Below are 26,417 nucleotides of genomic sequence, written 5' to 3' on the forward strand. Positions count from 1 at the left end.
TGAAGACCTTCTGTTGAGGACCAGGTGAGCCTCGTACTTCTCAACGATCTTCGGGCTGGTTACGTCACGGGTAACGATGAAACCCGGAAGTATCTGCTGGCGGAAAAAATGGACACAAACGACACTCAGAACGGTGTTGAAGAGTGGTGTAATTTCTGTTTAATTGCCAGCGGCGAAGACAAAGAAGCAGACGTTTTACAGAAGGTAGGGAAATGTAATATTTGATAAATATTTTTTGGATGGGGAGTGTGTCGGTATCGTGGGTACAGTTGAAAGCTTTTTCTGTTTCACTGCAATTAACGTATAGTCACTATGAGGTATTCATTCGTCCATTCTATCCTCACTATAATTTGCACGATAAAATACAATCATTTCACCTGCCTGTACAAGGGGATTTTACAGTGATGCGTTCAAGGGTGGTGTGTAAACTAGTAATCTGCTCATTTACCCTTAAAGAATACGGAACTGGTGTGTTTCCGGGACATTTGCCCGGCTGCGCCTCATCATTACCAGGTTGTTCCCGTCAAGCACATACAAAACTGTACAAAACTGCACAGTGGACACATCAAACTCGGTCAGTGTGTTTGACAGTAATATAAAACTCTGTGAAAACACTGTGAAACACAAAGCTTACTATGTATTTCTCAGTTGAAGACATGGCTGAAATGGGGAGAGCAGTTCTCCGTGCACAAGGTGTCACATATATGAAAGATATCAGGTGAAAGAGACCCATTTTACATTGTAAAATACCCTAGTGTGATTCCTAATTCTTTTGTATAGGCTGGGATTCCACCAACCTCCTTACACGTCAGTGGATCACCTCCACCTGCATGTCCTCGCCCCAGCCAGTAAGATATCTGATGTCATGCTGTTTAAATTCATACCCGGAACAGCGTATTTTGTTAACGTAAGTATACTGGGGACATTCATTCATTCATTCATTTTCTACTACTTTTTCCTCACGAGGGTCGCGGGGGGTGCTGGAGCCTATCCCAGCTGTCTTCGGGCGAGAGGCGGGGTACACCCTGGACTGGTGGCCAGCCAATCACAGGGCACATATAGACAAACAACCATTCACACTCACATTCATACCTATGGACAATTTGGAGTCGCCAATTAACCTAGCATGTTTTTGGAATGTGGGAGGAAACCGGAGTACCCGGAGAAAACCCACGCATGCAAACTCCACACAGAGATGGCTGAGGGTGGAATTGAACCCTGGTCTCCTAGCTGCGCGCTAACCACTAGACCGCCATGCCGCCCTACTGGGGACATGTGTAGACATTTAATAAGAACTAGAATGGCTTCTAGTAGGGTCCAGACCTCTCCCAAGGCCAGAATAGACAATTGGAATGGTAATACCAAGTACTGATGTATCTTTGAATTATTTTCAGTGCATTTACTTTGTTTTTAAAAGTTGGATTCACAGGTTTAACTGTATTTGCACCAGAATTTTTCATTTTGTTTTTCTTTCCATCCCAGTGTGGTTTTGTCCTCAAAAAAATATTCTGTCGATCTGTAAATTTGTCTTATTTTTGTGTATGTGTTTCAATAGATACTTTTTCAAAGTCATCCCTTTTGTGTCTTTCTAGGAAAAAAAACTAAGGAAGCGCCTCAAAATGTTTTCCCTTCCCTCTTGTGTGACTGCTATCAAGGACAATATTGAATTGGGATTTTAATGAGATAATAACAATGCGATACCCATGAAGCTGAAAGAAGCACTTGGTTGCAAATGTACTGTACTGGGGAACATTTTACAGAACTATTGGAAGGTAACGATACATGCTGGTAAATGTTGTTCTACGTAAGAATGTTATTATATATTATTATATAGCATACCCACCTCTGCCTTTTTAAAACTTTTTGCTGCTTATTTTGCACTTTACTTGGAACATATTCAAAGCAAAGTATGCTTGGTTTGTGACTAATAAAATGAATAAATATGGACTTATTTTTATATATGGATAAAGTTGCATATTAACATGTTAACATGTAAGTCACTTGATTGGGTACACCTGTATTATGAAATTGTTGATGTCGTTTGTTAACAAAATGTTGAAAAAAAGGTAACATACAAAGATATTAGAATTTCCGACGCTTCATGAAGGCAGCAACATCCCGGTTCGATTTGCTCAGTCAGCTATTGGTTGTCCTGCCGTCCGACACACATAGTACACACTGCAACTTTAGAAACCATTAATGGCGACTCCCGCCACCTCTCAAGATGACGTCTGCCAGTTTTGTCAGATAGCCAACAGCCAGAGCGACACGGAAATTCTCCTGAGCGTAAGTAAAGGTCATTAATGTGTACTTTTTTACTGTCTTTTAATGCGTATTTATGTGTAGGATAGTGAGCTGCTGTGCTTCCGGGATGTGAAACCCGGTGCTGCCCATCATTACCTGGTCATTACCAGGACTCACATCGACAACTGTAAAGCTCTACGGGAGGAGAACATTCCCACAGGTAAATTAAATGTGTGTCGTGTTTCCTTTCTCGTCTTATGGAGACTGATTAGTCAGCAGCCTTTGATCGATTATTGGGAAATGTCACGAGATGATCTATTGGTCATCCTGGAGAGACAGCGGCGCCATATTTTTTGAGCAGGCTGAGTTTTTATTTAAAAGATTATTTCAGTGCATCACTTTCGGTAGACCAGTAGTGTTTTAAATATTTTGAGGTCATTCACCCACCTGGCAACACTCATCACAATACGTTAATAACGTTTTACATAATGGTATCAATAGCGCTGATCATTTTTATATCATTAATATATGTTGAGCTGAAATTGCATGAGAAATATGAAGCAGTCAGGCCTGTGTGGTACGTTTATATATATATATATATATATAATTGGTGTAGATGTAGTGAAAAGTAAAATTAGATGGACCTGTGGAAGAAATTTCACAAACAATAATTCCAAAAATAACTTTAAACGTTGAAGTCAGACTTCAATGCTTTTTTTGGAGGAAATTTGAAGTCAAAAGAGCTTTTAAAGTAATGTCATTTGGGGCTAAATAACAGCGCCACCCCATGGTAGACTTAAAATGGTCCAGAAGGCATTTTTGTACAGCACATTAAAGTGGGAAAAATGCCAAGTCAAAGAGTCAATCCCTGCTAGTATAGTCAATAAATCAATTAAATGCACAATAAATAAAAACAAATGTGATAATTTTGCCAGCCTCAAGATATTGACATGTACATGTATGTTTGTTTTGACTCACAAGAGGCATTCACTGTCACATCGGTCTCAGCACCACCGTTGGTTCAATAGTAGTATAATGAGTGAACCCTCCTGTCAGTCTTTCAGTCTCTTTGTCCCATTGGGGGGTTGGCGGGGCGCTAGTGAGTGCACGCAGAGACAGACTGCTACAAGTGTGCGTGGCGAGGAGTAACAAACATCCAAAACATGTGCTTTGACCAAATTCCTTACAAATCGTACAGCATATTCACACAATGTTGCTAAAAGTGAATCAATTCCTGGCTTATTTCTCAGTTTTTTGGTCAATAATCAGATATATGACATATAAAGTATGGTCTCGATATAATGTTGACAATAATGTCGTTATAATTATATTTTCCAGGATGATTATCGTTTGTTATCATTGTCAAAGATGCTTAGTGAGTGGTACAGCCTGTTATATTGTATTAATGTCAGTCACTATATGGTGCAGATGTCCCTAATGAAGTATCCATCCTGTGTGTGAACATTTTGATTGATTTGTTTGTTGCTAGTGGAGCGGATGGCTGAAATGGGAAGGAGAGTCTTAGAGAAAAATAAAGTGAGAGACCTGGAAGATATCAGGTAAATTTATGCCACGCACCCCATAATGTGTATTTTCATCAGGTTGACGACGTCTTGTAATATTTGCATCACACACAAACTGCAGGCTGGGCTTTCATGTTCCTCCTTTCTCATCCGTCCCTCACCTTCACCTTCACGCTCTGGCTCCTGCTAGTAAGATGAATGTAAGCTCTCAGCTCAAATACGGGCCACAGTCGCACTGGTTCATCACAGTGAGTGATGCCGCTGACACTTTATGTATTGTAAATATCACTTTTGGTGTGATGAATCCGCTCATGTACGTGTCTTGTGTTCGCAGGTGGAGAAAGCGCTTTCTCACCTGAGGACGCGGGGCAAAATTAAATGAAGGGATGGCGTTCACATTGTATTCTTGGTGCTTATTTTAGCTCCATGAGAACATTCCTATAATAGGAACCCTATTGTACTTGATGATTACAGGAGCAAAGTGATTAGAAGGCATTTTTTTGTGGACTCTGAAAGGAGGCCATAATAGAATTAAGCTGTTTTTCATGATGTTTCATTTTAGAAGGAATAAGGGATTTATTTAATTTAATTTAATTGCAATTCTTGTAATTGTAGCACAGAATTGAATTAGATTAAAATTGTGTTTGGGTCAATGAATTGTTTTTTTAATTACTACATTACGTCCTTTGCTTTTGTACCATAATTAATCAGAATTTCAATTATTTACATGACCTAACAATAGCCAAAATATAAAAACAAAACACACATAAGATAATTTTTACTTGATTAATTTATAATTTGTATGAAAAAACTTACATTAAGATTTGTTTCAATTTGCTATCCACTTTTAACAAGTATAATGAAAATAAAATCTATATGTTTTAAAAAATCAAATATTTTTCTACAAATTATCTTGTGTAGATTTCGTTAGTATATATTTTTCCCTACCAAAATATATTTAGACATTTTTTTGACTGCTTTCCGTTTTGGCTGTCAATTACACCTGACAACCACATGGTGTCACTAGTGACTTCTCTTTTCCTAGTACGACAATTTTCTCCGTTAAATTTCCTCTTATTGTGTTGGTATCCGTCTCTGACCTAAATATAAATGTTTATTATTTGCGCGTATATGTTTTCTGGGCGAAGTTATGTGAATGAAAATGTTAGAAATAATACATGTCTCCAACTGTATTAAGTCTCTATTCACAGACTTGATTTGACGTGATGTGACGTGACGTCATCTCCTGAACGACGTCACTCCCAGGCGTAAGTTTCTGTGACGTATGTGACGACAAAGGCTTCCTAAAGCTTTGTACACAATGACTGTATTTCAGCCATGGGGGGGAAGGGTAGGTTGCTGCTGCTTGTCAACACACCAAATAATAAACACCGCGATATTCTCACTTCCATCCATAGTAAGTGGAGACCAACATGCCGAGTAAACAGAAGCAGAAGAAACGCAGGAACATCCAGAAGCACAAAACTCCTTACCAGAGGTCTTGCCAGCTCGTTACGCCCACGCAGGACGAAACCGAGGAGCCGAAAGCGGAACAGGGGCGTCCCAAGGTGAGACGTAAAACATCATCACGTCAGCAGCAGGTCAAGAACGTTCCAAAATCACAAGATGAGAAAACGACAGCACCTCAGGAGGACCTGACTGAACCATGCGATGCAGCTGTAGCTTCTCTGGAGAAGGAGACCATTCCAGATCTTCAAGGAGTTCAAACAGAACCCCAACAGCAGTTGTGGCAAGATGATGAAGCTGCTGCATCATCGCAGGAGGATGAGAGACCCGAGTCAGCAGCAGGACTCCAAGAAGATGACAATACTGCACCTTTTCTTCAAGATAGCACTACTACAGAACTACAGGTGGTGGACGCTGCATCCCAGGAGCAGGAAAGAGTCCTGCAAGAGGACAGTCCTCAGCATGAGACTTTTGCATCACCTCAGGAGGTTATGGCTATAATTTCTCAGGAGGATGAGGTTCCAAAAACTCTGGTCCCTGAAGAGAAGTCACCCCTAGATGATACCACTGAGACATTATCACAAGAGGATGAGACCCTCGAGGGACAAGTCGGAGACACCAAAATCACAGCCAGGCAACAGGATGAGGTAGCAACTGATAAAACCGAATGGATGGACGAATCAGGAGTGGAGAACACTGCAGCTTCTCTGAAGGGTAGCACAACTGCTAGACTACAGGTCTTGGAAGCTGCATCCCAGGATCAAGAAAGAGTCCCTCAGGAGGACAGGATAGATGTTGGACCCCCTCAGACCACTGCTGCACTTCAGGACCGTAAGCATTTTGCATCACCTCAGGAGGTTATGGCTATAACCTCTCAAGAGGATGAGGAGGAGCTTCAAAAAGATCTAGTTCCCCAAGAGAAGTCACCCCTAGATGATGACACTGAGACATTACCACAAGAGCATGAGACCGCCGAGGGACACGTCAGAGACACCACAATCACAGCCAGGCAACAGGATGAGGTAGCAACTGATAAAACCGAATGGATGAACGAATCAGGAGTGGAGAACACTGCAGCTTCTCTGGAGGATAGCACAACTGCAAGGCCACAGGTGGTGGAAGCTGCATCCCAGGAGCAGGAAAGAGTCCCTCAGGAGGTCAAGACAGATATCCAATCCTATGAGGATGAGACCATGGCTGCACCCGAGGAGCATGAGCCATATGCATCACATCAGGAGGGGGATACAACCCGAGCTCCTCTGGTGGATGACACGGATGTCGCTTTTCTGGAGGATGAGGCCACTGAAGTTCTTCAGGGGATTCCGACAGACCTAGTTACCAAAGATGATGAACTAGATGGTGGGCCTTCTGCATCATCAGAAGAGGATGAGACCCATGAGGGATCAGAAGAGGCCCCAGTCACAGAAAGCCAAAAGGATGAAGTAGCAAATGATAAAGAACGTATGGAAGATAATACAACTGCACCCACACTAACGGTGGTGGAAGCTGCATTCCAGGAAGAGGAAAGGATCCCTCAGGAGATCCAGACAGATGTCAGATACCTTGAAGATGAGACAGTCACTGCACCTCAGGATCATGAGACTTTTGCATCACCTCAAGAGGAGGATGCAACCCGAGATCTGGAGGATGACGCAAATGCATTTCATGGGCACATGAGAAAGCAAGAACCTTGCGAGGGGATGAGCACTGCTCCGTCTATTGAAGATGAGACCGCTACGTCAGGCTATGATTACGCAACATTTGCAGGACTTGAGGACTACACAAGCGTTCCTCTTGACGAAGATGAATTGTTAGAAGACGATGCTTCAGCAGATTCATCCCACGCAGCTGATGATGAAATGACATCGGCACATACACCGGAGGAGGTGAAAGAAGCAAGACTTGCGTCCTTCAACATGAAAAAGCTGATGATGAAAGCATGGCATCACTTGGGGAAGATGAAGCTGCGACACCAAGCCTACAAGATGACACCTGGATGCCCCTTGGTGGATGACACCACAACAATGCAGCTGGATGATGAAACTTTACAGAACATTGATGTGTTTCTTCAAGAGGATGAGAACGCAATGACACTTGAGGTGGAGGAGATAGTAGCCTCGGTTCTAAAAGAAGCAACATCTGCAGCACTTGCAATGATAGAAGGAAATGCAAAGCCTCAAGAGGAAGAGATGTTTGCTGGAGCTCAGGAGGAGGACACAATTTTAGGATCTCATGTAGTTGAAGAAATGGCAGCACCATTAGAGGATGTGACTAGTGCAGCTCCTCGAGAAGATGCCTCAGTTGGGGCTGAGGAAACAAGTTCAACATCTCAGAAGCAGTTTGAAAGACCGGAGCAAGGTGAGGCACCCATTGCACCTCAAGAAGATGAGACGCCGGCAGAACATTCACAAGATGAAACACCTCTGGAGAATGAGTCTCAGAAGGAGGACGTAAGGGCTGCAACCCTGGTGGCCTTGAAACCCCAAGTTGCTCTGGTGGATGGTGCAACTGCTCAACATCAGCTCCAAGAACCAGCTTCAGCATGTCAGGATGAAGAAACCCAGCAGGATACAACATCTGTTGGACTTCAAGAGGAGGGCACAAGTCCTGCAACCCAAGTAGAACAAATAGTCACATCCCAAAAGAGTGGACCAACATCAGGACCTCAGGACTTTGAGATAGATGTTGCACCTCAGGGGGGTGAGATTTCAACATCAGTTCAGTCGGAGGACACAAGCGCTGCAACTGAAGAGGATCGCACAAATGAAGCTTCTGTAGAGGATGACGGAACTTCAGAATCTCAGACATGTGTGGTTCTTCACGAGGATGAGACACCTGTAAAAGTCACCCATGAGGATGAGAATACTGCAGCACCTCAGGGGGAGGAGACAAACATGGTGCTGCAGGAGAATGAGACAGAAGCAGTCCACCAGGACCCTGACTCACCTCAGGATGACAACATCATTGCCTCACCGGCTGAGGAGCACAAAACTGCTGCACCTCAGCAAGACCGTCTTGAGGATCAGGAAAAGGAAACAGCTTCAAAATATGGCAAGGAGACCAATGAAGAACCTGAGGCGAATGAGACACCTGTAGCACCTCAGGAAGCTCCTCTAGATGCGAAGACACATCCTGCACCTTGTAAGACCACTCTTGCATACCAGGAACAGGAATCTTCCTCACTTGCTCAGGAGTATGAGACTCCTGCAGCTCATCAGGAGGACAAAACAGTTCCTCAGGAAGACCACGTGGTTCAGCAAAAAGTAGCCCATCAGGAGGATATGCAGAATGAGACAGCTGCTTCAGCTTTGCAGAATGAGACAAATATCCAACCTCAAGGAGATATGACACTGGCTGTTTCTTATGAAGATGAGACCCCTACATCACCATATGAAGATGACCTTAATACAGATGGGACTTCTATGTTGACTTTGAGAAATGAAAGCAACATTGAACCTCAGGACGATGAGACAGTTGCAGAACCATGGGAAGATGTGTTCATTACACCCGCCGTGCCAGATGAGACTAATATTAAACCTCTTGGGAACGATACCACTGCTGCACCCCAGGAGGATGAGTGCCATACACCAACCTTGCAGAATGAGATTCATGAAGAACCTCATGAGGTTGGAACCATGGCTGCACCTCAGAATGATGGGACACACGTCGAACCTCAGGAGAATCAGACCACTACTGCACCTCAAGAACATCAGATGGCTAAATCAGCATTGCTGAATGATGTTGAACCACACAACGATGAGAATTTTCCTGAACCTGAGAAAGCAGAGACCATGTCCGAACCTCAGGAAAATGAGACCCCTGCACCAGCTATGGAGAATAACACAAACATTGAACCCCAAGAGCGTGAGGCCTTTACTTCCCACCAGGACGATGAGACGTCAGCAATGCAGAATGAGACAAATGTTGAATCGATAGATATGACGCTGGCTACACCTCACCATGATGAGACCACCACTGCACCTCAGGATGATAAGACACATGGTGAACTTCTTCAAAATGAGACTTCTGTGGCACCTAAAGAAGATGAGACCACATCAGCTTTGCAGAATGAGACGAGTATTGAACCTCAATTAGTTGAGGCTGTACCTCGGGAAGATGAGACCCCTATGCCAACTTTGCAGAATGAGAAAAACCTTGAGACACGTCCTGCATTTCAGGAAGATCTGACGACTGCTGAACCTCAGGAAGATGAGCATCCTGCATCACAGAATGAGACAGTGGTTGAACATCAGGACGATGTGTGTCCTCCATCCCAGAATGAGACAAACATGAACCCTCAGGATGATGTTCGTCCTTCATCCCTAAATGAGACAAATGTGAACCCTCAGGATGACGACCATCCTTCATCCCAGAATGAGACAAATGTGAACTCTCAGGATGATGTTCGTCCTTCATCCCAGAATGAGACAAATGTGAACCTTCTGGATGATGTTCGTCCATCCCTGAATGAGACAAACGTGAACCCTCAGGACGATGACCATCTTTCATCCCAGAATGAGACAAACGTGAACTTTCAGGATGATGCTCGTCCATCCCTGAATGAGACAAACGTGAACCCTCAGGATGATCATCCTTCATCCCAGAATGAGACAAATGTGAACGCTCAGGATGATGTTCATCCTTCATCCCAGAATGAGACAAACGTGAACCCTCAGGATGATGTTTGTCCATCACAGAATGAGACAAACATGAACCCTCAGGATGATGTTCGTCCATCACAGAATGAGACAAAAGTCAACCCTCAGGATGATGAGCGTCCTTCATCCCAGAATGAGACAAACGTGAACCTTCAGGATGATGACCATTCTTCATCCCAGAATGAGACAAACGTGAACCCTCAGGATAATGTTCGTCTTTCACAGAATGAGACAAATGTGAACCCTCACGATGATGACCATCCTGAGACAAACCTGAGTCCTCAGGGTGATGTTTGTCCTTCATCCCAGAATGAGACAAACCTGAGTCCTCAGGATGTCGACCATCCTTCATCCCAGAATGAGACAGATGTGATCCCTCAGGATGATGTTCATCCTTCATCCCAGAATGAGACAGATGTGATCCCTCAGGACGATGAGCGTCCATCCCAGAATGAGACAGATGTGATCCCTCAGGATGATGAGCGTCCATCCCAGAATGAGACAGATGTGATCCCTCAGGATGATGTTTGTCCTTCATCCCAGAATGAGACAAACATCAACCCTCAAGAAAATGTTCATCCTTCATCCCAGAATGAGACAAACATCAACCCTCAAGATAATGTTCATCCTCCATCCCAGAATGAGACAAATGTGAACCCTCACAATGATGTTCGTCCTTCATCCCAGAATGAGACAAACGTGAACCCTCAGAGTGATGAGCGTCCTTCATCCAAGAATGAGACAAACCTGAGTTCTCAGGATGACAACCATCCTTCATCCCAGAATGAGACAAACCTGAGTCCTCAGGATGACGACCATTCTTCATCCCAGAATGAGACAAACTTGAGTCCTCAGGATGACGACCATCCTTCATCCCAGAATGAGACAAACGTCAACCCTCAGGATGATGTTCATCCTTCATCCCAGAATGAGACAGATGTGATCCTTCAGGATGATGAGCGTCCATCCCAGAATGAGACAGATGTGATCCCTCAGGATGATGTTTGTCCCTCATCCCACAATGAGAGAAACATCAACCCTCAAGATAATGTTCATCCTTCATCCCAGAATGAGACAAATGTGAACCCTCACGATGATGTTCGTCCTTCATCCCAGAATGAGACAAACGTGAACCTTCAGGGTGATGAGCGTCCTTCATCCCAGAAAGAGACAAACGTGACCCCTCAGAATGATGTTTGTCCTTCATCCCAGAATGAGACAAACCTGAGTCCTCAGGATGATGACCATCCTTCATCCCAGAATGAGACAGATGTGATCCCTCAGGATGACGAGCGTCCATCCCAGAAAGAGACAAACGTGACCCCTCAGGATGTTTGTCCTTCATCCCAAAATGAGACAAACCTGACTCTTAAGGATGATGTTTGTCCTTCATCCCAGAATGAGACAAACCTGAGTCCTCAGGATGACAACCATCCTTCATCCCAGAATGAGACAAACATCAACCCTCAAGATATTGTTTATCCTTCATCCCAGAATGAGACAGATGTGAACCCTCAGGATGATGTTCGTCCATCCCTGAATGAAGCAAATGTGAACCCTCAGGATGATCATCCTTCATCCCAGAATGAGACAAATGTGAACCCTCAGGATGATGTTCATCCTTCATCCCAGAATGAGACAAACGTGAACCCTCAGGGTGATGAGCGTCCTTCGTCACAGAATGAGACAAATGTTGATCCTCAGCATGATGAGCGTCCTTCATCCCAGAATGAGACAAACGTGAACCCTCAGGATGATGAGCGTCCTTCATCGTCACAGAATGATACAAATGTTGATCCTCAGGAGAAGCAAGACCCCATGGATGAATTTGCTAAAGCCATTACATCGTTGCTCCTGAAGGGGGAGCAGTTGGAGCAACTGCTTGAGCGGGAGAAAGTTGAGATTGAAAACATCCTCCTGTCACTTGTGTCCCCTCAGTGACAAAGAGTGGTTTAAACAGCTTTGTTATCCTATGTCCTTATTACTTTAAAATAAAAAATATTAAAAAGTCAATGTTTTCAGCTGTCCTGCCTATTACTCTCTGCAGTTAAGTGTCTTTGGGATGATGCTGACGTGTCGAGTGATTAAACGTGAAGGCTCGGGACGAGTGCTGGGTGGGGAGCGTGTCGCAGGGGTAGCAACACCCTGCTACCAACTCTCTGACAGTGTGCATTGTTCCCTGACCCAAATTTCCTGACCTGGAACTGCAGCAAAAAGGTCAGCTTGAATGGGACCCCAGCAACATGTCTTCACTCTCCACTGCACCTCACTCCGTGGTCAGACCATGACATAATTCAACCGTCAAACAATATTTTCGCACAATTAGCTCCTCTTTGGATCAAAAGACGGGGATGCTAGCAGTTTATCGCCTAATGGTGTCTTAAACATGACCAGTAGAAATGCATTTTTTGCAGGTTTACCTGCCGCATTACAAATGCTGAACATGTAGACAATGAGGGTAAATACGTTGTTGTTGTGTTCGTTTTGTAATAGAAAAAACAGCAGATGTGAGAATGAGGTTTCTGTTGAGTCAATGGAAGCCCTGTGTAGTTTGCGCTGCAATGCTAATTTAATCCAGCAGATGGCGCACACCGTTATAAAATTTACAAAAAAGCGAAGAAGAATTCCCATAAGTGTTTTACAGTTCCTCAAAGTGAATGTCAAAGTCCTCTAAAGCACGTAACTGCTTGGTATGTTGATTTTTAAAGCAAGTATTTAGCACCTCGCTAGAATGCCAACACTGCATGTCGTGTGCTACTTTTGAATAATGTTGAAGACGCTAATGCTAACGGCAGTGCGAGCGAGCCGTTTTCTGGCTAGTAAGTTAGCCTAGTCACCTGTTTGAATCAGAAGCCGTGTTAGTTTACTGTTTTTTATCATTGAGGACAAGTTTGTATAAATTATTGTATTTTAATGTGTGAGTGTTCCTAATGCTGTGGCTTGTGAGAAATTCCTATCGTTTAAATTGTGAAAGATTGTATTTATGGCTAATTTGTAGCAGCATAGCTAGCTAGTTTTCCTGTTGCTAGTTTGCTAACATTGCTTTTTAATGGTTTTGTTTTATCGTGTTCTAATGGTCAAAACCAAACACTGCAGCATTTTAATGTCGCTATATATTTATTTTCAATGCTATCCATTTTGTGTCACCTTAGGTCCTGTCCTGTCTGCCAAGCAGTCATCCTCCAGCTGCCATTTATCAAAGATAAGTACATGTATATTTTCAAGTCATTTGTAATGGAGTCCACATTTTCACCAAGTTAAGCTTGGAAGTGGGGCTTCTCCCTTTACCATTATTCTTGTCAACGTTATACCTTCAACATCTTACCTGCTATTTTTAATTACCTTCTGCGAAAACACTATATGACGGAGGTGCTTGCTGTTTTGATTGTGTTTGTGTTGTTGTATTGGCTTACATCCCCTCTCCCCCCCACACCAGTAAAGCTTTGATTGATGACAAGCTTTTTTCCATCGATAGGAAGGTGATGTGGTGTCATTTTTCATTAAAGTGAGTGCTTTCCTGCACCGAAAGCGCAGCTGAATAGCCTGTGTTACATTATTATGTCATTTTTCTATCAGGTTTGTCTTTTAATGCAATTTGTTTACATGTACACCCCATCAAAGATGGCAAAAAACGGTTTTATAATTTTATAATGACATTTTATTATATGCTGTCATTAGGCTGTGTATGTAGTGTATCTAATGTTTTGTTTTCCTGCAGCATTGTCGGGTATAGAGGCAGATTCATACTGAGAAACTCACCATTCTAATCTAGTTTTTAGCCTGCTGCTCATACTCATCCAGTGGCTTCATCACTTTTTATGGGTGTGTCTGGGTGAGGTCCTGTTCATTGTTTGTCCCCAGCTCTTCCTTAGAGGAGGAGGAGGAGGAGGAGGAAGGAACAGATAAATCGAAATCTGTTTTTCATCACCCCGACTTCATTCTTCACAGCCCCTTTTTGATGAGACAGTGGAGCAAACGTGGGTGGAGTTTGGAGATTTACAGCTGACAAATTGTACCGGCTACTAAAGCCAAGGGCCGCCACTAATGAACAGCCGCTGCAATCATGCAGTTTGTGGGGTGGGGTGGGGGAACAGCGTGCTCGGGAGCCCATCGATCCAGTGTCAGCCTTGGGGTGGTGTAAAATTGTATTCTGACCCTGTCACATCAGAGGGCATTCAGCATCATGGTATATTATATTTTTTCCTTCTCGTGCCACAAGGAGATGAGCTATGTGTGCAAACAGGCAACAAAAGCCCTTCCTGCCTGGTGTGAATAAATGCTGTCATCCTACCCCAAACACCACGCCATTATCCCACCCCCCCTTTTTTTTTTTACCCCCATGGGTATTGGCGTGCAGCCGTCGGCCCCAGCTGTTGCCTGGTGGTGATGCACACTGCAGCAGGTTGTCATCGGCCTGCTAGCATCCTCTTGGAAGAGAGGAGATGAGCGGCGTAATTAGCGGAGAATGAGGCCAGTGGCAAGCCAAGTGGTCCTCTGGGAGGACCCCTCCTCCCCCCTTACCACTCTCCCACCCCCTGCCGGGTCTCAGGGGACCTTGAGACGCGTGGCTAATCCGCAGGGAGCTACCTGTTGGACTGACTCGGAGGGTGTTAACAGAACAGCTTCTGGGTTTAACTGAGAGTGACCTCGACGTTGTACAGAAGACATTTTCCAGGAAAATGCTAGTTAGTGGAGAATAACAATGATCTCTGGTCATTTTATTACAGTAATGAAAATCCAGACACTGAGGGAACGTTAATGACGGTCGAGTAATCCTTTCTAAATGTATTCCATTCAAATTACCCACAGGCAAACGTTATTAGGAGACTGATTTATTCAATTAAATCTTCTGTAAGTAAATGCCTGTGGTGGGGAAAAAAAACTCTAATAATGCGTTAGTGAGGTGTGTTTTTTCTTTTAATGAGATTTTATGAGCAAGTAGATATATCGATCCTTGTTATAAAATAGCGTAAAATTACGCCAACATTCATTCAGCGAAGTTGGAAAGACGTTTTGGGCATTAGGAAGGAGAGTATTGCAGTTAGTGGAATTTATCACATGCAGAGAGTACCAGGCATCTATAATGTACATTTAAATATTGTTGTACTCAGTATATAATGTTGCATAATTTCTGCAAAAAATATTTCTTTTACAGGTAACACATACAGTAATACATAATATGAAAAATGAATTAAGCGTTAACCCCAGATCTTTTTTTTTTCCCAATCCCTAATTTTTTTGTGTTGATTTTGAAATGTTTAGCTATAAACATCACTGTAAACTTCAGCTTCACAGATGCCATGTCTGCTCTGCTGGTTTCCAAAGTGGAAAAAGGCCTTGTGACATTTTGACTCTATATACTATTGTAATTGCTTCTCACGTATTTGAGTCTAGCTTAAATTGTTGTGTATTGTCTGTGTTCCTCATGCATCTCTTGCGTCTGCGTGTGCTGGTGTGTGCAGGTGCACGACGGCCGCTTATGTTCCATCTGTGTGTTTCGCTGATGAGTAAAGCCATGAAATAGATCCAGCTGGAGATGTGCGCGGCGCAGCAAAGCCTCCTGGGAAATCATCCGCACCGTGTCCACTTCTTTTAGCACCCGGGAGAACTATCAATAAGTGGGTAATTGAATTTTAAGCACAAACACTGCCGTCAAATGAGCACATGCATGCGTGTGTGTGTGTGTGTTTAGTTGTGTGAGCACAGCGAGGCTGTCGTCGAGCTCCCCGGGGGACTGGAGCAGGAGGGATGAATGTGTAATCCATTAAATAACAATTACGGCCTGTGATGGTGCTGTACAGTAGCTTGTTTGGTGAGAGGAAGAAGGGCGGTGAAGAGCTTCTCTAAAATCTAAAATTGGTTCTTTATGACAAACACACGCTTGCATGACAGTTTTAGCTCACTTTCTTGTGATTCTAGTCATGTACATAATCACAATTATATTTATAAAATTAAATGTTTTCGACAACAACAAACTAGTCATCCTCCCGATGACCTCTCCATCACCCTCTCATCATTTTCACCTCTTTTAAAGTCCCGCTGAATGGAAATGAGGTTGTTCAATTTTATGTATGTATGATTTCTCATGAGACAACCTTATGACAAATGCCTACGCTTAATGCTGTGTTCACCTCTCAGCTCATCAGTAAGCAAAGAAGGCAGCGATAAAAATGTTTTATTTATTTCACTTCAGTGAACAGACTTCCACAGGAGCGCAGATGTTTTCGTCAGCTCGCGTCCCTGTACGCTGCCTTTGTTTTTTTTTACTTTTTGTGTTTGTGTTGAATGGCAGGAGAGCGTATCTGACTCATGTGGAACCATAAAACATTTGACTTTGTGCGTTAAGGAACACTCAGGACAAACTTGTGATTAGTTTGCGAAGATTATTATAGAAACTGCGCATACCTTCCTTACCGCATATAAGAAACAAGGTTTGTTTAAACCGGGACATAGTCAAATATCGGGGGGTGTTATTGCGACGGAATGGCAACAACAAAAAACAAGCGGTAACACTGGGTGGTCATTACGTCGATTCCGAAGGTAGTTTGGGTCCATCTCATAAACGTCACTTTGTAGATGTCATACGACATTAAGCTCCCCTCCTGATTCGCTGTTGCTCCCCCACGGCAAAGATTAGGTGCTGATCAGATCTCTCCAACTACAAGATCCACCTTTCATCTTTATTATTCAGATTAAGGGACATTTTACACAATTGTTTTATGATAGGAGATAGATCGACTTGTAACATGCATATTGTATAGTGTAGTGTGGGACAACATACATACATACTCATATTTATAAATACAGGGTCAGGCAAAATGATGTGACACATTTGTAGGTTAAATAAAAGGCAAATAAAGTATTTTCAAAAGTACATATAATGCCATTCTGTTTTAAAAATTGAATGAGTTCTGGCAGTGCGATGTCGGCCGGTTGATTTTGGTTTCAATGCAGATCCAGTAGCTCTGAAGTTGGTAACCCATAACAAGATGGTGTTTGGAGCTGGTACGGGATCATGTCTACCAAGATTGAAGTGCAAACGGAACGCTTGTTGTGTTGCAGTTGATAAACGTTCCCACAATGAAAGTGCAACACTCACCAGTCCAATTCATGGCAGCAAAAAAAGAAATGAAAAAAATGGCATTATATGAAAAACAAAATACTATTATATGTACTTTTAGAAAGTAAAAACACTTTTTTGTTTCTTTACTTTATTTGCCTTTTATTTAACTCTCAATAGATCAGTAAATCTTTGGGATTTTAAAAGTAGATCGCAGACAGAAAGTGTGACCACCCTCTGGTGTTTCTGTCCAGGCAAAAATAATCATAAAGAAAAAGACTACATCATTTAAAGTTGCACTGCTGATCCAAAACAAGTTTGCTAGCTGCCGTTTTCTCATGGCGCTCGCACAATGGCCCGTGTATGGGACCTGCCTGGTGGCATTGCTTAATTAGGCGAAGACTTGATTCATTTGCACCAACTGACAGCTAATTAAAGAAGTGAGGGCACATTGAAGTGATGTTCCATCCCGAGGCCAGAAGGCCCTCTCTTGACTGTGAGAGCGAGTTGTGGTACATTAAGCCTTTGTGAGTCCCACCTGCCTTTTTTTGCAAGTGGCCTCAAACATATGTGTCAGTCTGGAGGCTCAGTCGTGTTGAAATGCAACCTGTTGAGCCATCTGCTTTGTTAGGGGGCAAAGAAACTGAAAGTGAACCTGACAAATGAGTCAGAATGAGAGTTAAGTCTTGGCCAAAATGCCACAATCTGATTTTCTTTTTAAAGTCTTAATGAGGCTGTCGTAGCAGCAGCAGCAGATGAAGTTCAGTGTTGTGTCTGCGCCTGCTTTCAACGAGACATCAGGCCCCGCTGTCACGAGACGTTAAACAAGTTGTCTGGACATTCGGGGGCCAAACATTAAAGGTCCCAAGCGAGTCAACTCCAATTTCTCCCTTTCAGAGGGACAAGGACAAGGCTCTCGGCAGGAGTCCGGGACTCGGCGGCCCATGTGAATCCAGGGTAGACAATTAGGGGCTTATTAGGGTGTACATCGCGGGGCGTCCGCTCGCCTGTTCGGCCCCAGCGTAGAGCCGCTGCCATCGCTCAAAACAGTCAGGGGCATTGTCTCACCTAATTACGCAGAAAGCGGGGGCCCCCTTTTTGTGTTGCCACTGCCATGCCTGTCCGATTCCCTTCTCCCGCTGAACCGCTAGTCCCTGTCCACTGTGGGAGCGTGCTAATTAGACAAGAAATGAGCCCGAGTAATTATGTCACTTCTGATTATGCCCAACCACAATGACAACCACTTTTGAGAAATTTCTGGTTTTTTGGGGGGGGGCTCTTTCCCATGAAAATATCCCACTCATTACGCCAGTAGCACATCTGCACATGCAACAGGGGATAGCAAAGATCTGCATTCTAGAAATGGAAACGAGGCAATAGCATGAAGTTATTGCCCTAATTAATGTGTGGCCCCCGTAAAGCCCAACCGTGGAGTCGCCAGTGGCGCTTTTGTGAGAGCCTTTTGTGTCCTCACCTTAATGGGATGTTTTGATCAACGGCTGTTTGCTGACCCGCCTCCTCCTTCTGAATGGCCGACGCTGGGAAACTGCAATTAGCTGGATTAGAGGAGCCATTTCTGGGCCCTGCAAAACAAAGGTGTTCAGAAGGAGCCGCGCCATGCTCTAACGCTGACCTGCTTGGATGTTTTAGATTTTAAACACTTTCAGTGCAGCTCTACACTTCTTGTGGCCCTGCCTATTTTTTCCTAACTACGTGTTAATACTTATTTGCATCCATAAATATCTTGTTTTGGTAACTAACAGTGTATAAATATTTGAGAAGCACTGGAGTACACCAGTTAGTCCTATCTGCAGTATACGCCAAACGTCACTTGGTCAATCTCATTGAAAAGAACCTCACCTCTTCTATTTTGGCATATGTTTATATATATATATATATATATATATATATATATATATATATATATATATATATATATATATATATATATATATATATATGTATATGTGTGTGTATGTATTTCTATATTTATTTTGCTAACCAGGCATTACATATACCCCCAAATTAAAGTGATACATTAAATAATAAAATTAGGGCTGTCAAAACATCTGTAACTAATTTAATTTGTTAATTACATTAAAAACAAATGTGCATAATTAACACATCATGGCAAGCCCCGTAGGCACTGTAGCAACCCCAAAGAGACTGATGCTTTTTAAATAAAAAAATATTCTGACCTGATATGTATCTCCAACTCACTAACACGTCTCTAGTCCCTTCATCATCACAACCACACTTTCTTATTGTCAGTAGAGGACTGCAAAATGCATTCACGGACACTCGGGACATCACAGCGTCTTCATTATGCATGTATGTCTGGTCTAAATGAGCAAAAATCCAAAGAAAAACAAGAAGTGGATATTCTCATCATTTGCTTTGTAACTCTTAATGCGGAAGTACAATTTGTTACATTTAAGTGAAATACACTCAAAAGATTTGAATTCAACTTAAATGATGTGGTGTCTCTGAATGCAACCCCTCCTTGCACATAACATGGTTCAAGTGTGATTCAAATGTTAAAGAAGCTAGTGGAAGATAAATAGATTTTCAGACTTGTGTGCTCTATATATATGTTTTCATTTTTCATGTGGCGCTGTTAATACATACAAATAATCCTGTCTTTATTTCTTTCATTAAAATACAGTAAGAATGGGCATATTTCAGACAAATGGTAGATGCAAATGGTGAGTGTAGTCAAAACCGTAATTAATCTGATTAAAAAATGTTTAATCATTTGACAGCCCTAACAAAATGTAAAATAATTCAAAGCATCACGCTTGGCATTCCCTCCTTAGTTGGCGTTTATGTTAGCTTATTTTTAGATATGGTGCACGTAGTCTCAATATGCTATTACATTTCTGTGTATTATTCTATTTTCCCATTTTTGTATGACTGCCAAGTACAATTTAAGCATTTTAAAAAAGCATACAGAATTTCAGACAAGACTGCAGCAAATACAAGTTAGTTTAAAACCAGCGAGTCAAAATGAAGCTAAAATGGCCTCCACTTTGTCTGCTTCCTGGTGTGACGTCATATGGCGCGTGTCTGCAGTTGCCGGCCACAAAATCATATCATTTGCATGTCGTTATTGACATTGTTGCGCCATTATTCGTTATATAAGTCCACCCAGGTATAAACGAATAATAATATCATGACTCGATGCCGTGAGGCCTTGTACAGATGGGTAATGACGCTCATTGCGAAGCGTCATCCGTGATACCATCTCCTATCTTATATCCCATCTCTAGTGTCGTGGGCCTCTCGTCAGTCTCTCGGGAATCATCTATTTATTTATTCATTCCTTCTTTTATTCACACTGCGTCCAGGAGTGTGCCACAAATCACGTGCAACCGTCCAGTAATTGAATTAATAGCTGATCAGTGCCACATCCAGAGGGAAATAACGAAAACTGCACAAATAATGCCTTTTTATATTTCAGTGAAATCTCAGTATGTTTTTATGTCTTCATGGTAATTCTGCACTATTTAGTTGTCCCCCTGGTGTGTCCTAAATACCCCAAACTGGGACGTTGGGGGCTAACAGAGGGGTGGGGGAGAGCTTAATAACATATCAACAGATGCACGGTCTATAAAGACAAAAGGTTTTATTGCTTAGACCTAATTAGAATATGCAAATGAGCAAGGCGTTGTGGCAGGCAAGGGGTCGAGTCTAACGGATCAATCACGCGTTGAATTGATTAATTAACTTAGAGAGAAGTGGCTCGTTGAGGTAATATGGTTTGTGCAACAGTTAAATGTTCATTGTGCATATTTTGTTTAATAGTATGTTATTTTATTAAATGATATATACAATATTTGCCGGTACATATAAAATGGTGCTCAATTTTGGTGCATGAATGAATTATTGTGACTGGAGTTTGCAGTGTATGTTTCTAATATTTTCTCCAAGCTAACCAAATGAGAAACAGACAAATCTTACACATGAACCTATTTTCAAACAAATGCATATCATTTTTATGCAGCTGTTGTTTTTTTAACAATTTTATTTCTGCAATTTTGGAGGAAAATAATGTATTTATTTGCTGCCAAATTTAGAGCATCCTGCTTCATTTTAAGCTGATTTTCTCCCCCAAGTTAAGAGATTGTTCCGGCTGTTTGGATCCATCAGATGAGCTCAACGAGATGATCAGTGACAGTAGGGAAAGTATATAAGCTCCTTTCCCCCCACCCCACACCCCCTGATATATTTGCCTAAAATCATCTTCATGTGAACGTTAAAGAAGAACTACATCAGGGACATGAGACATTTCTGCCCAGCAACAAATGAGTGTTTTAATGCTAAGATACAAGATAAAGAACATTATATTTAATGCATGGCCAACACGGTGGAAAGTTGAATATGTCTGTCCTCTGATGATTGGCTGCCTGTTGCCTACTGGATTAAAAACACACCAAGGGGGGAGAGAGTGGGAGACTAACCGGAGGGGGGGTTGGATAAAGAGGAGCATCCCGCCTGCAGCAGACGGCAAACTAAAAGTGAAATCTCAGCATCATGACCGGGAAGGACGGAGCTGTGCTTTCAGACACCGAGAACAAACAGACACCCCCCGCTCACGGAGGACCCCTGCAGCCGCCCCCTGCGTGGAAGATGGCCCCCACTGTGCACCGGCGCACGGGTTTCGGCATCCAGGAGCTGCTTGGCCTGAATAAGGAGCCACCTCCACCACCGATGACGACGGCGACGCCGCCAGCTGCTACCACACCGAGGCGGCCTCTGGAGGCCTTGCCCCACAGGGCTCACGTCCTGGCCGCCAGGTCGGCACTCGGGCACGGCGCTCTGGGCGTGGGCCTGCTGGGGCCCGAAGGCATCCACTCGTTCTACAGCCAGCCCGCCTTTCTGGAGGTGCTGTCCGAGGCGCAGAACGTACACCTGCAGCCGCTGCATCGGACCTCGCATTTGGACGCGCACAACTCGGCCAGCTCGGGTGATTGATCATTATTTACTTTTATACAAAAGGGAAACATTTTTGCCACATTTGAACGAAATACACTCGAAATGTTATTAAAATATCAAGTGAACCAGAGTAAAAACGATCGCCCTAAAATTGCTACATTTTCGGTTACGTTTCGTGAGTGTATTGTAAATATTTCATGTTAAAATATGTGTGAGTACTAGCTATATTACGTTTTTGTAATACGTATATTTATGAGAACATAATTTCACGAAGAAATGTAGGGCATTTTTTAATACCTCTCTGATTTTTTTCTCCCTTATAGATTCTGATGACATGAGTTTATCCCCTGGTGATAAAAAATTCTCAAAATCATCTTTGAGTCAGAGCAAGAAAAGAAAGAAAAGACGACACAGGTAAAAATCAAACCTCATTACATATATTGGCAAATAGTATTTGCTCAATTATGTGTTTCTGTTGCTGATTATTATTTTTTAATGATTTGACATTTTTTACATATACAAGTATTGATAGTTCACTTGTAATGTGCTCAAAATTCTCTAAATCTCTATTTAGTCTTTAGGATAAAAGAAAGAAAACATGTAGAATTTCCCTTGTACTAGCATGCTCAGATGTTCTAATTATATAAATATTTAGCATGTTGATGAGGATAAGCATATACAGTAGAAGATTATTTATCTGAACATGTTTTATGTTGATGACCTGCACAGGACTATTTTCACCTCCTATCAGCTGGAGGAGCTGGAGAAAGCCTTCAATGAGGCTCACTATCCAGATGTGTACGCCAGAGAGATGCTCTCCATGAAGACAGAGTTGCCAGAGGACAGAATACAGGTGAGCCTTGGATGCTGCTTTGGAAAATAACATCTTTTTTTGTTGTGGAGTCAAACATTTGCTAAGAGAAAAGGGCACGTCATCATCTTTTGCACACACATCAGCGTAATTAGTTAATTGTGGTGAACTTATCTGCCCCCTAAAATGAAAGCATAACTACAGAAATTAATTAGCGCAGGTCAGCTGCTGAGCGCTGCTTCCGCCTGCATGGCTGCCACACGCTTTTTTTTTTAATTTCCCGGGATATTTCGCCGCCTGTCTCCTATCCGTCGGGCCTGTGGAAATTAACTTATTTTTCAATCAGCCTCCCTGCCCTTGGGGTCACCTCTCTCATGCACACACACACACACACACACAGGAGAACTCACACTGCTGTCAAAAGCATGATTGCTCATCTGAGGCCCATCTTTTTATGAGATGGAGGTTATCATCGGATCTACCTGAATAGCTTCCCCGCTTCTCCGCTTTGATCGTTTTTAATCCCGTTTCTGCACAACACACACACACACACATCCTGACAATCTCATTCCACCTCCCGGGCCGTTTTATGATGCTCGTTTTGCCTCATCCATATTCACAAGCTTGCTAAGGCTATTACCAAGTCTGGCTCGGTTTGAAAAAAAAATAAAAATCAATCTCGGCACTCAAGGATGCAGAAGGAGAAGAATGCACACATGTGTTGCATGTACACACACAACAACATGGCAATACGAGGTTGAACACAGTCTGTTTCAGGATTTGGAAATAAGAGAAATGTCAATTATCTGTTCTATCAAACATTAATTTAAGTGAATTCTATGACATTAATTGTATACTGCTTATTGGCTTTATGAAGTAGATCATGTAGGAAGCAAAAAAAAATCAGCCAGCATTCTTGTTTTTTCAGCACATGCCATTATTCTACCACAGGGGTGTCCAAAGTGCGGCCATGTGGGCCGTTTGTGGCCCGCTGCTTGTTTTTATATTGGCTCATGGCAAACTGTCGGAATAAAATTATACAAAATAAACGCAAGTGGGAAAAATTGAGTAACAAGGTAAACTTGATACTAATAACTAATAGCACAAAGATTTGTCTTGAAATATAAAACATAAAAATATGAAATTAGCCCCTCGCATTCTTGGATTTTCAATATTCAGCCATGTGGAAAAGGTTTGGACACCGCTGTTCAAACATCACCACTATTTCTAAGCACGTCTATTGTGCTCTTTTCCTTTCATCAGGTGTGGTTCCAGAACCGCAGGGCCAAGTGGCGAAAGCGGGAGAAGTGCTGGGGCCGCAGCAGCGTGATGGCAGAGTATGGGCTGTACGGCGCCATGGTCCGACACTCCATCCCGCTCCCGGAGTCCATCCTCAAGTCTGCCAAGGAGGGCGTCACAGAGTCCTACGCCCCGTGGTTATTAGGTGAGCGCCGGTGAGGCATCTTCACTGTTGACATGAAGATGATGTGTTGCATGATGAAAATAGCATAAAGCTGTCATGTAATACTGTTATATGCATATCAGGCCACTAGTTGGCGATCACACACTATAGACTTGGCATTAGCCTCAAATGCACAACATATGCGGCCATTGTTGTTTTGACCATGACACCATTTTTTTTGCCTCCTAAACACTCCTATCACTTACCAATCACATTATTCACACTATAGAGACCCAACACTAAACACTGTATATGTCTAAGGAGTGCACAATCAGCATCCATCTGCATGTAGTTTTTTCATTTAGTTGCGATAATTAATCTGTACACTGATAAGTAATTGTGCATATGCAGATATTCTCCTAATTAGGCCAAAACATACTAATGTTATTCAACTGGTGGCCCAGGAATGGCATTTCCCACAGGAGTACTATGTATTTATGGCAGTGATGGGTGCAGGCAGGGCGTGGGGTGAGGGGGATAATAATTCATTAATTAATCACACAATAAATGAAAATGAACTTGATCATTTTGCCTGCCTCAATATATTGCCATGTGCATGCGTGTCAGGCAGGAAGAGAGTTCACTCTGTGCATTGCTTTTAGCACCTTGGTGTCTTTGCTCCATGGAACAATGGTATGAACGGAGTCAGCCCTCTTGTCGGTCATACAGTCTCTTTGTCTCGGTGGAGGCGGGGCTGCGAGCATCCACACAGTATAGAAGAGTGTAGCCTCGTTAGGAGAGATGCAGGATAATGTAGTAGAAATTAAATTAGTAGATTTCAATATTGTCACATATATTTTCCTTGTGCATGGTATTGTGAACTTCAACATCAGGGTCAAAATCACCTGTGTGCGTCTCTAATTTGGCTTATGAGCCAAATCAGTTGTGTGTTTGTTGTGTGCTGGGAGAAGGTTGGTTTTGTCTTTTCTTATTAATATGAAAACTAGCCAGAACTTTCAATATTAGCATTGAAGATGTTGCCCTTCCTGTCCGATCCGGTAAAACACCAATGCTGAATCAGTATTCATTCTGTGCCTGTAATTTGATCTTGTGTATTTTTATACATCAGTAAATGACATTAGCATAAGATGAGTATAAGATCTGACCGTACCGCAACCCTGGTCCAGCTGGGGTTGGGTCAAGGGGCTGGTCCAGTGACTCAGAATGGATGGGGACCACTCTTCGAGTGGGTCCTTATCAACAGCAGCGCACTCCTGGCATATACAGGATCTTTGACTTGTGGTGTTGCAGTCGGTTTTTTACTTTCTGGTTGTCATTTAGGGCGGCTGTTGCATTCCCACAGGAGACGGTATGAAGGCCAGCGAGTGTTAATGCGGTCGATAAAAGCCAGCCGTCAATACCGTGATAATCCCACTTCATTACGACAGATTAGACCAGCTCTCCCGTTGTTCCTTGTGTCAATTGATTGGGTGAAATCTCTCAGGCGGTGCCTAATTGATTAAGAAGTCGCTATCTGTCCACTTGGTGCAGTCTTCCACTCGAGTCTCTTTCAAACTTTTAATTTCAATGTCAACTGAAAGGTTCTCACCACAAGAATCCCCACATATTTTTCATTCAGGTATGCACAAGAAGTCTGTGGAAACGTCACACAGCCCTGCAGACAAAAACACACTCACACCACCGCCTACACAGGAGAAGACGCCGTTGGTGTCAACGGCAGAGGAGGAAAAAGAGCGGACAAAGAATGACACGTCGCCCATCACAAAGGATGAACTGCGGGTGAACAGTATCGCCACGCTGCGAGCCAAGGCACAGGAGCACAGCGCCAAGATGCTCGGGACGCGCGAGTGCAAAGGGGAAGTGGAGGATGGGTTGACAGAGGATGAGGCGGCCGACATGGATGACTGAGAACACTTCTTAACGACCTGAAAGGGGTCATGCAGGCTTAAGACATGAGATACTGTATTTAATGTCTGAACAAAGAATCTGGCCTACCTCCTGTTTGAAATGCTCCACGGGGGGATAAGTCAGAGCTAGTTGTGACCTTTGACCTCCACATGACTTCGGATCACCTCATCAAGCACAGTAGGAATCCCAGCACCCCCTTTTAATGTGACCATCTGTGTACATACTTGATGAAATGTATAATAGTTGAATTATCTGTGTTTGTCTTTGTATATATGTAACTGCCATCTGATTAAAATTGAATATTTAACAAAAAAAATCCTATGTCAGAACTTTTTTTTGTTGGAAAAGATAACTATTGCACATTGGCTGTGCTTGTACCGCCCTTGAA

The 26,417-nt window shown here is 42.9% G+C and overlaps 2 protein-coding genes across 8 annotated transcripts; both read left to right on the forward strand.

The window, feature by feature from the left end:
• Positions 1-36: 36 nt before the first annotated feature.
• On the forward strand, positions 37-5,911 carry LOC131106770 (adenosine 5'-monophosphoramidase HINT3-like). 6 transcript variants are annotated; one of them, XR_013630408.1, is made up of 8 exons: positions 37-204; positions 457-574; positions 649-718; positions 781-907; positions 1,593-2,286; positions 2,352-2,464; positions 3,734-3,803; positions 5,186-5,911. XR_013630408.1 is itself a non-coding variant. In XM_078799151.1 (5 exons), the coding sequence occupies exons 1-5, from the start codon at positions 2,200-2,202 to the stop codon at positions 4,147-4,149; spliced, it is 450 nt and encodes a 149-aa protein (XP_078655277.1). In that variant the 5' UTR covers positions 1,686-2,199; the 3' UTR covers positions 4,150-4,168. The 6 variants fall into 6 exon arrangements, 3 of the variants coding, with proteins under 3 accessions (XP_078655277.1, XP_078655279.1, XP_078655278.1); XR_013630410.1 differs by having other exon boundaries at positions 781-848; XR_013630409.1 differs by lacking the exon at positions 5,186-5,911 and adding an exon at positions 4,102-4,168.
• A 7,395-nt stretch (positions 5,912-13,306) lies between these two features.
• On the forward strand, positions 13,307-26,322 carry LOC131107131 (visual system homeobox 2-like). 2 transcript variants are annotated; one of them, XM_078798786.1, is made up of 7 exons: positions 13,307-13,869; positions 15,355-15,510; positions 21,068-21,918; positions 22,211-22,301; positions 22,617-22,740; positions 23,962-24,142; positions 25,740-26,322. In XM_078798786.1, exons 3-7 carry the CDS (start codon positions 21,486-21,488, stop codon positions 26,027-26,029), a joined length of 1,119 nt encoding a protein of 372 aa, XP_078654912.1. In that variant the 5' UTR covers positions 13,307-13,869; positions 15,355-15,510; positions 21,068-21,485; the 3' UTR covers positions 26,030-26,322. The 2 variants fall into 2 exon arrangements, with proteins under 2 accessions (XP_078654912.1, XP_078654911.1); XM_078798785.1 differs by lacking the exon at positions 13,307-13,869 and having other exon boundaries at positions 14,969-15,514.
• The last annotated feature ends 95 nt before the right edge of the window (positions 26,323-26,417 follow it).

This window comes from Doryrhamphus excisus, linkage group LG19 (assembly GCF_037039965.1).
Source record: "Doryrhamphus excisus strain RoL-2023G ecotype Guam linkage group LG19, RoL_Dexc_Guam_v1.1, whole genome shotgun sequence".
NCBI lineage: Eukaryota > Metazoa > Chordata > Actinopteri > Syngnathiformes > Syngnathidae > Doryrhamphus > Doryrhamphus excisus.

Excerpts from the sequence above, each read along its gene's own strand:
- LOC131106770 (XM_078799151.1), top strand. The coding sequence starts at position 2,200 with ATGGCGACTCCCGCCACCTCTCAAGATGACGTCTGCCAGTTTTGTCAG. Across the intron at positions 2,287-2,346 it reads ACACGGAAATTCTCCTGAGC|GATAGTGAGCTGCTGTGCTT; the intron begins GTAAGTAAAGGT and ends ATTTATGTGTAG. Across the intron at positions 4,016-4,101 it reads AGTCGCACTGGTTCATCACA|GTGGAGAAAGCGCTTTCTCA; the intron begins GTGAGTGATGCC and ends TTGTGTTCGCAG.
- LOC131107131 (XM_078798786.1), top strand. The coding sequence starts at position 21,486 with ATGACCGGGAAGGACGGAGCTGTGCTTTCAGACACCGAGAACAAACAG. Across the intron at positions 22,741-23,961 it reads TGCCAGAGGACAGAATACAG|GTGTGGTTCCAGAACCGCAG; the intron begins GTGAGCCTTGGA and ends TCCTTTCATCAG. Across the intron at positions 24,143-25,739 it reads CTACGCCCCGTGGTTATTAG|GTATGCACAAGAAGTCTGTG; the intron begins GTGAGCGCCGGT and ends TTTTTCATTCAG.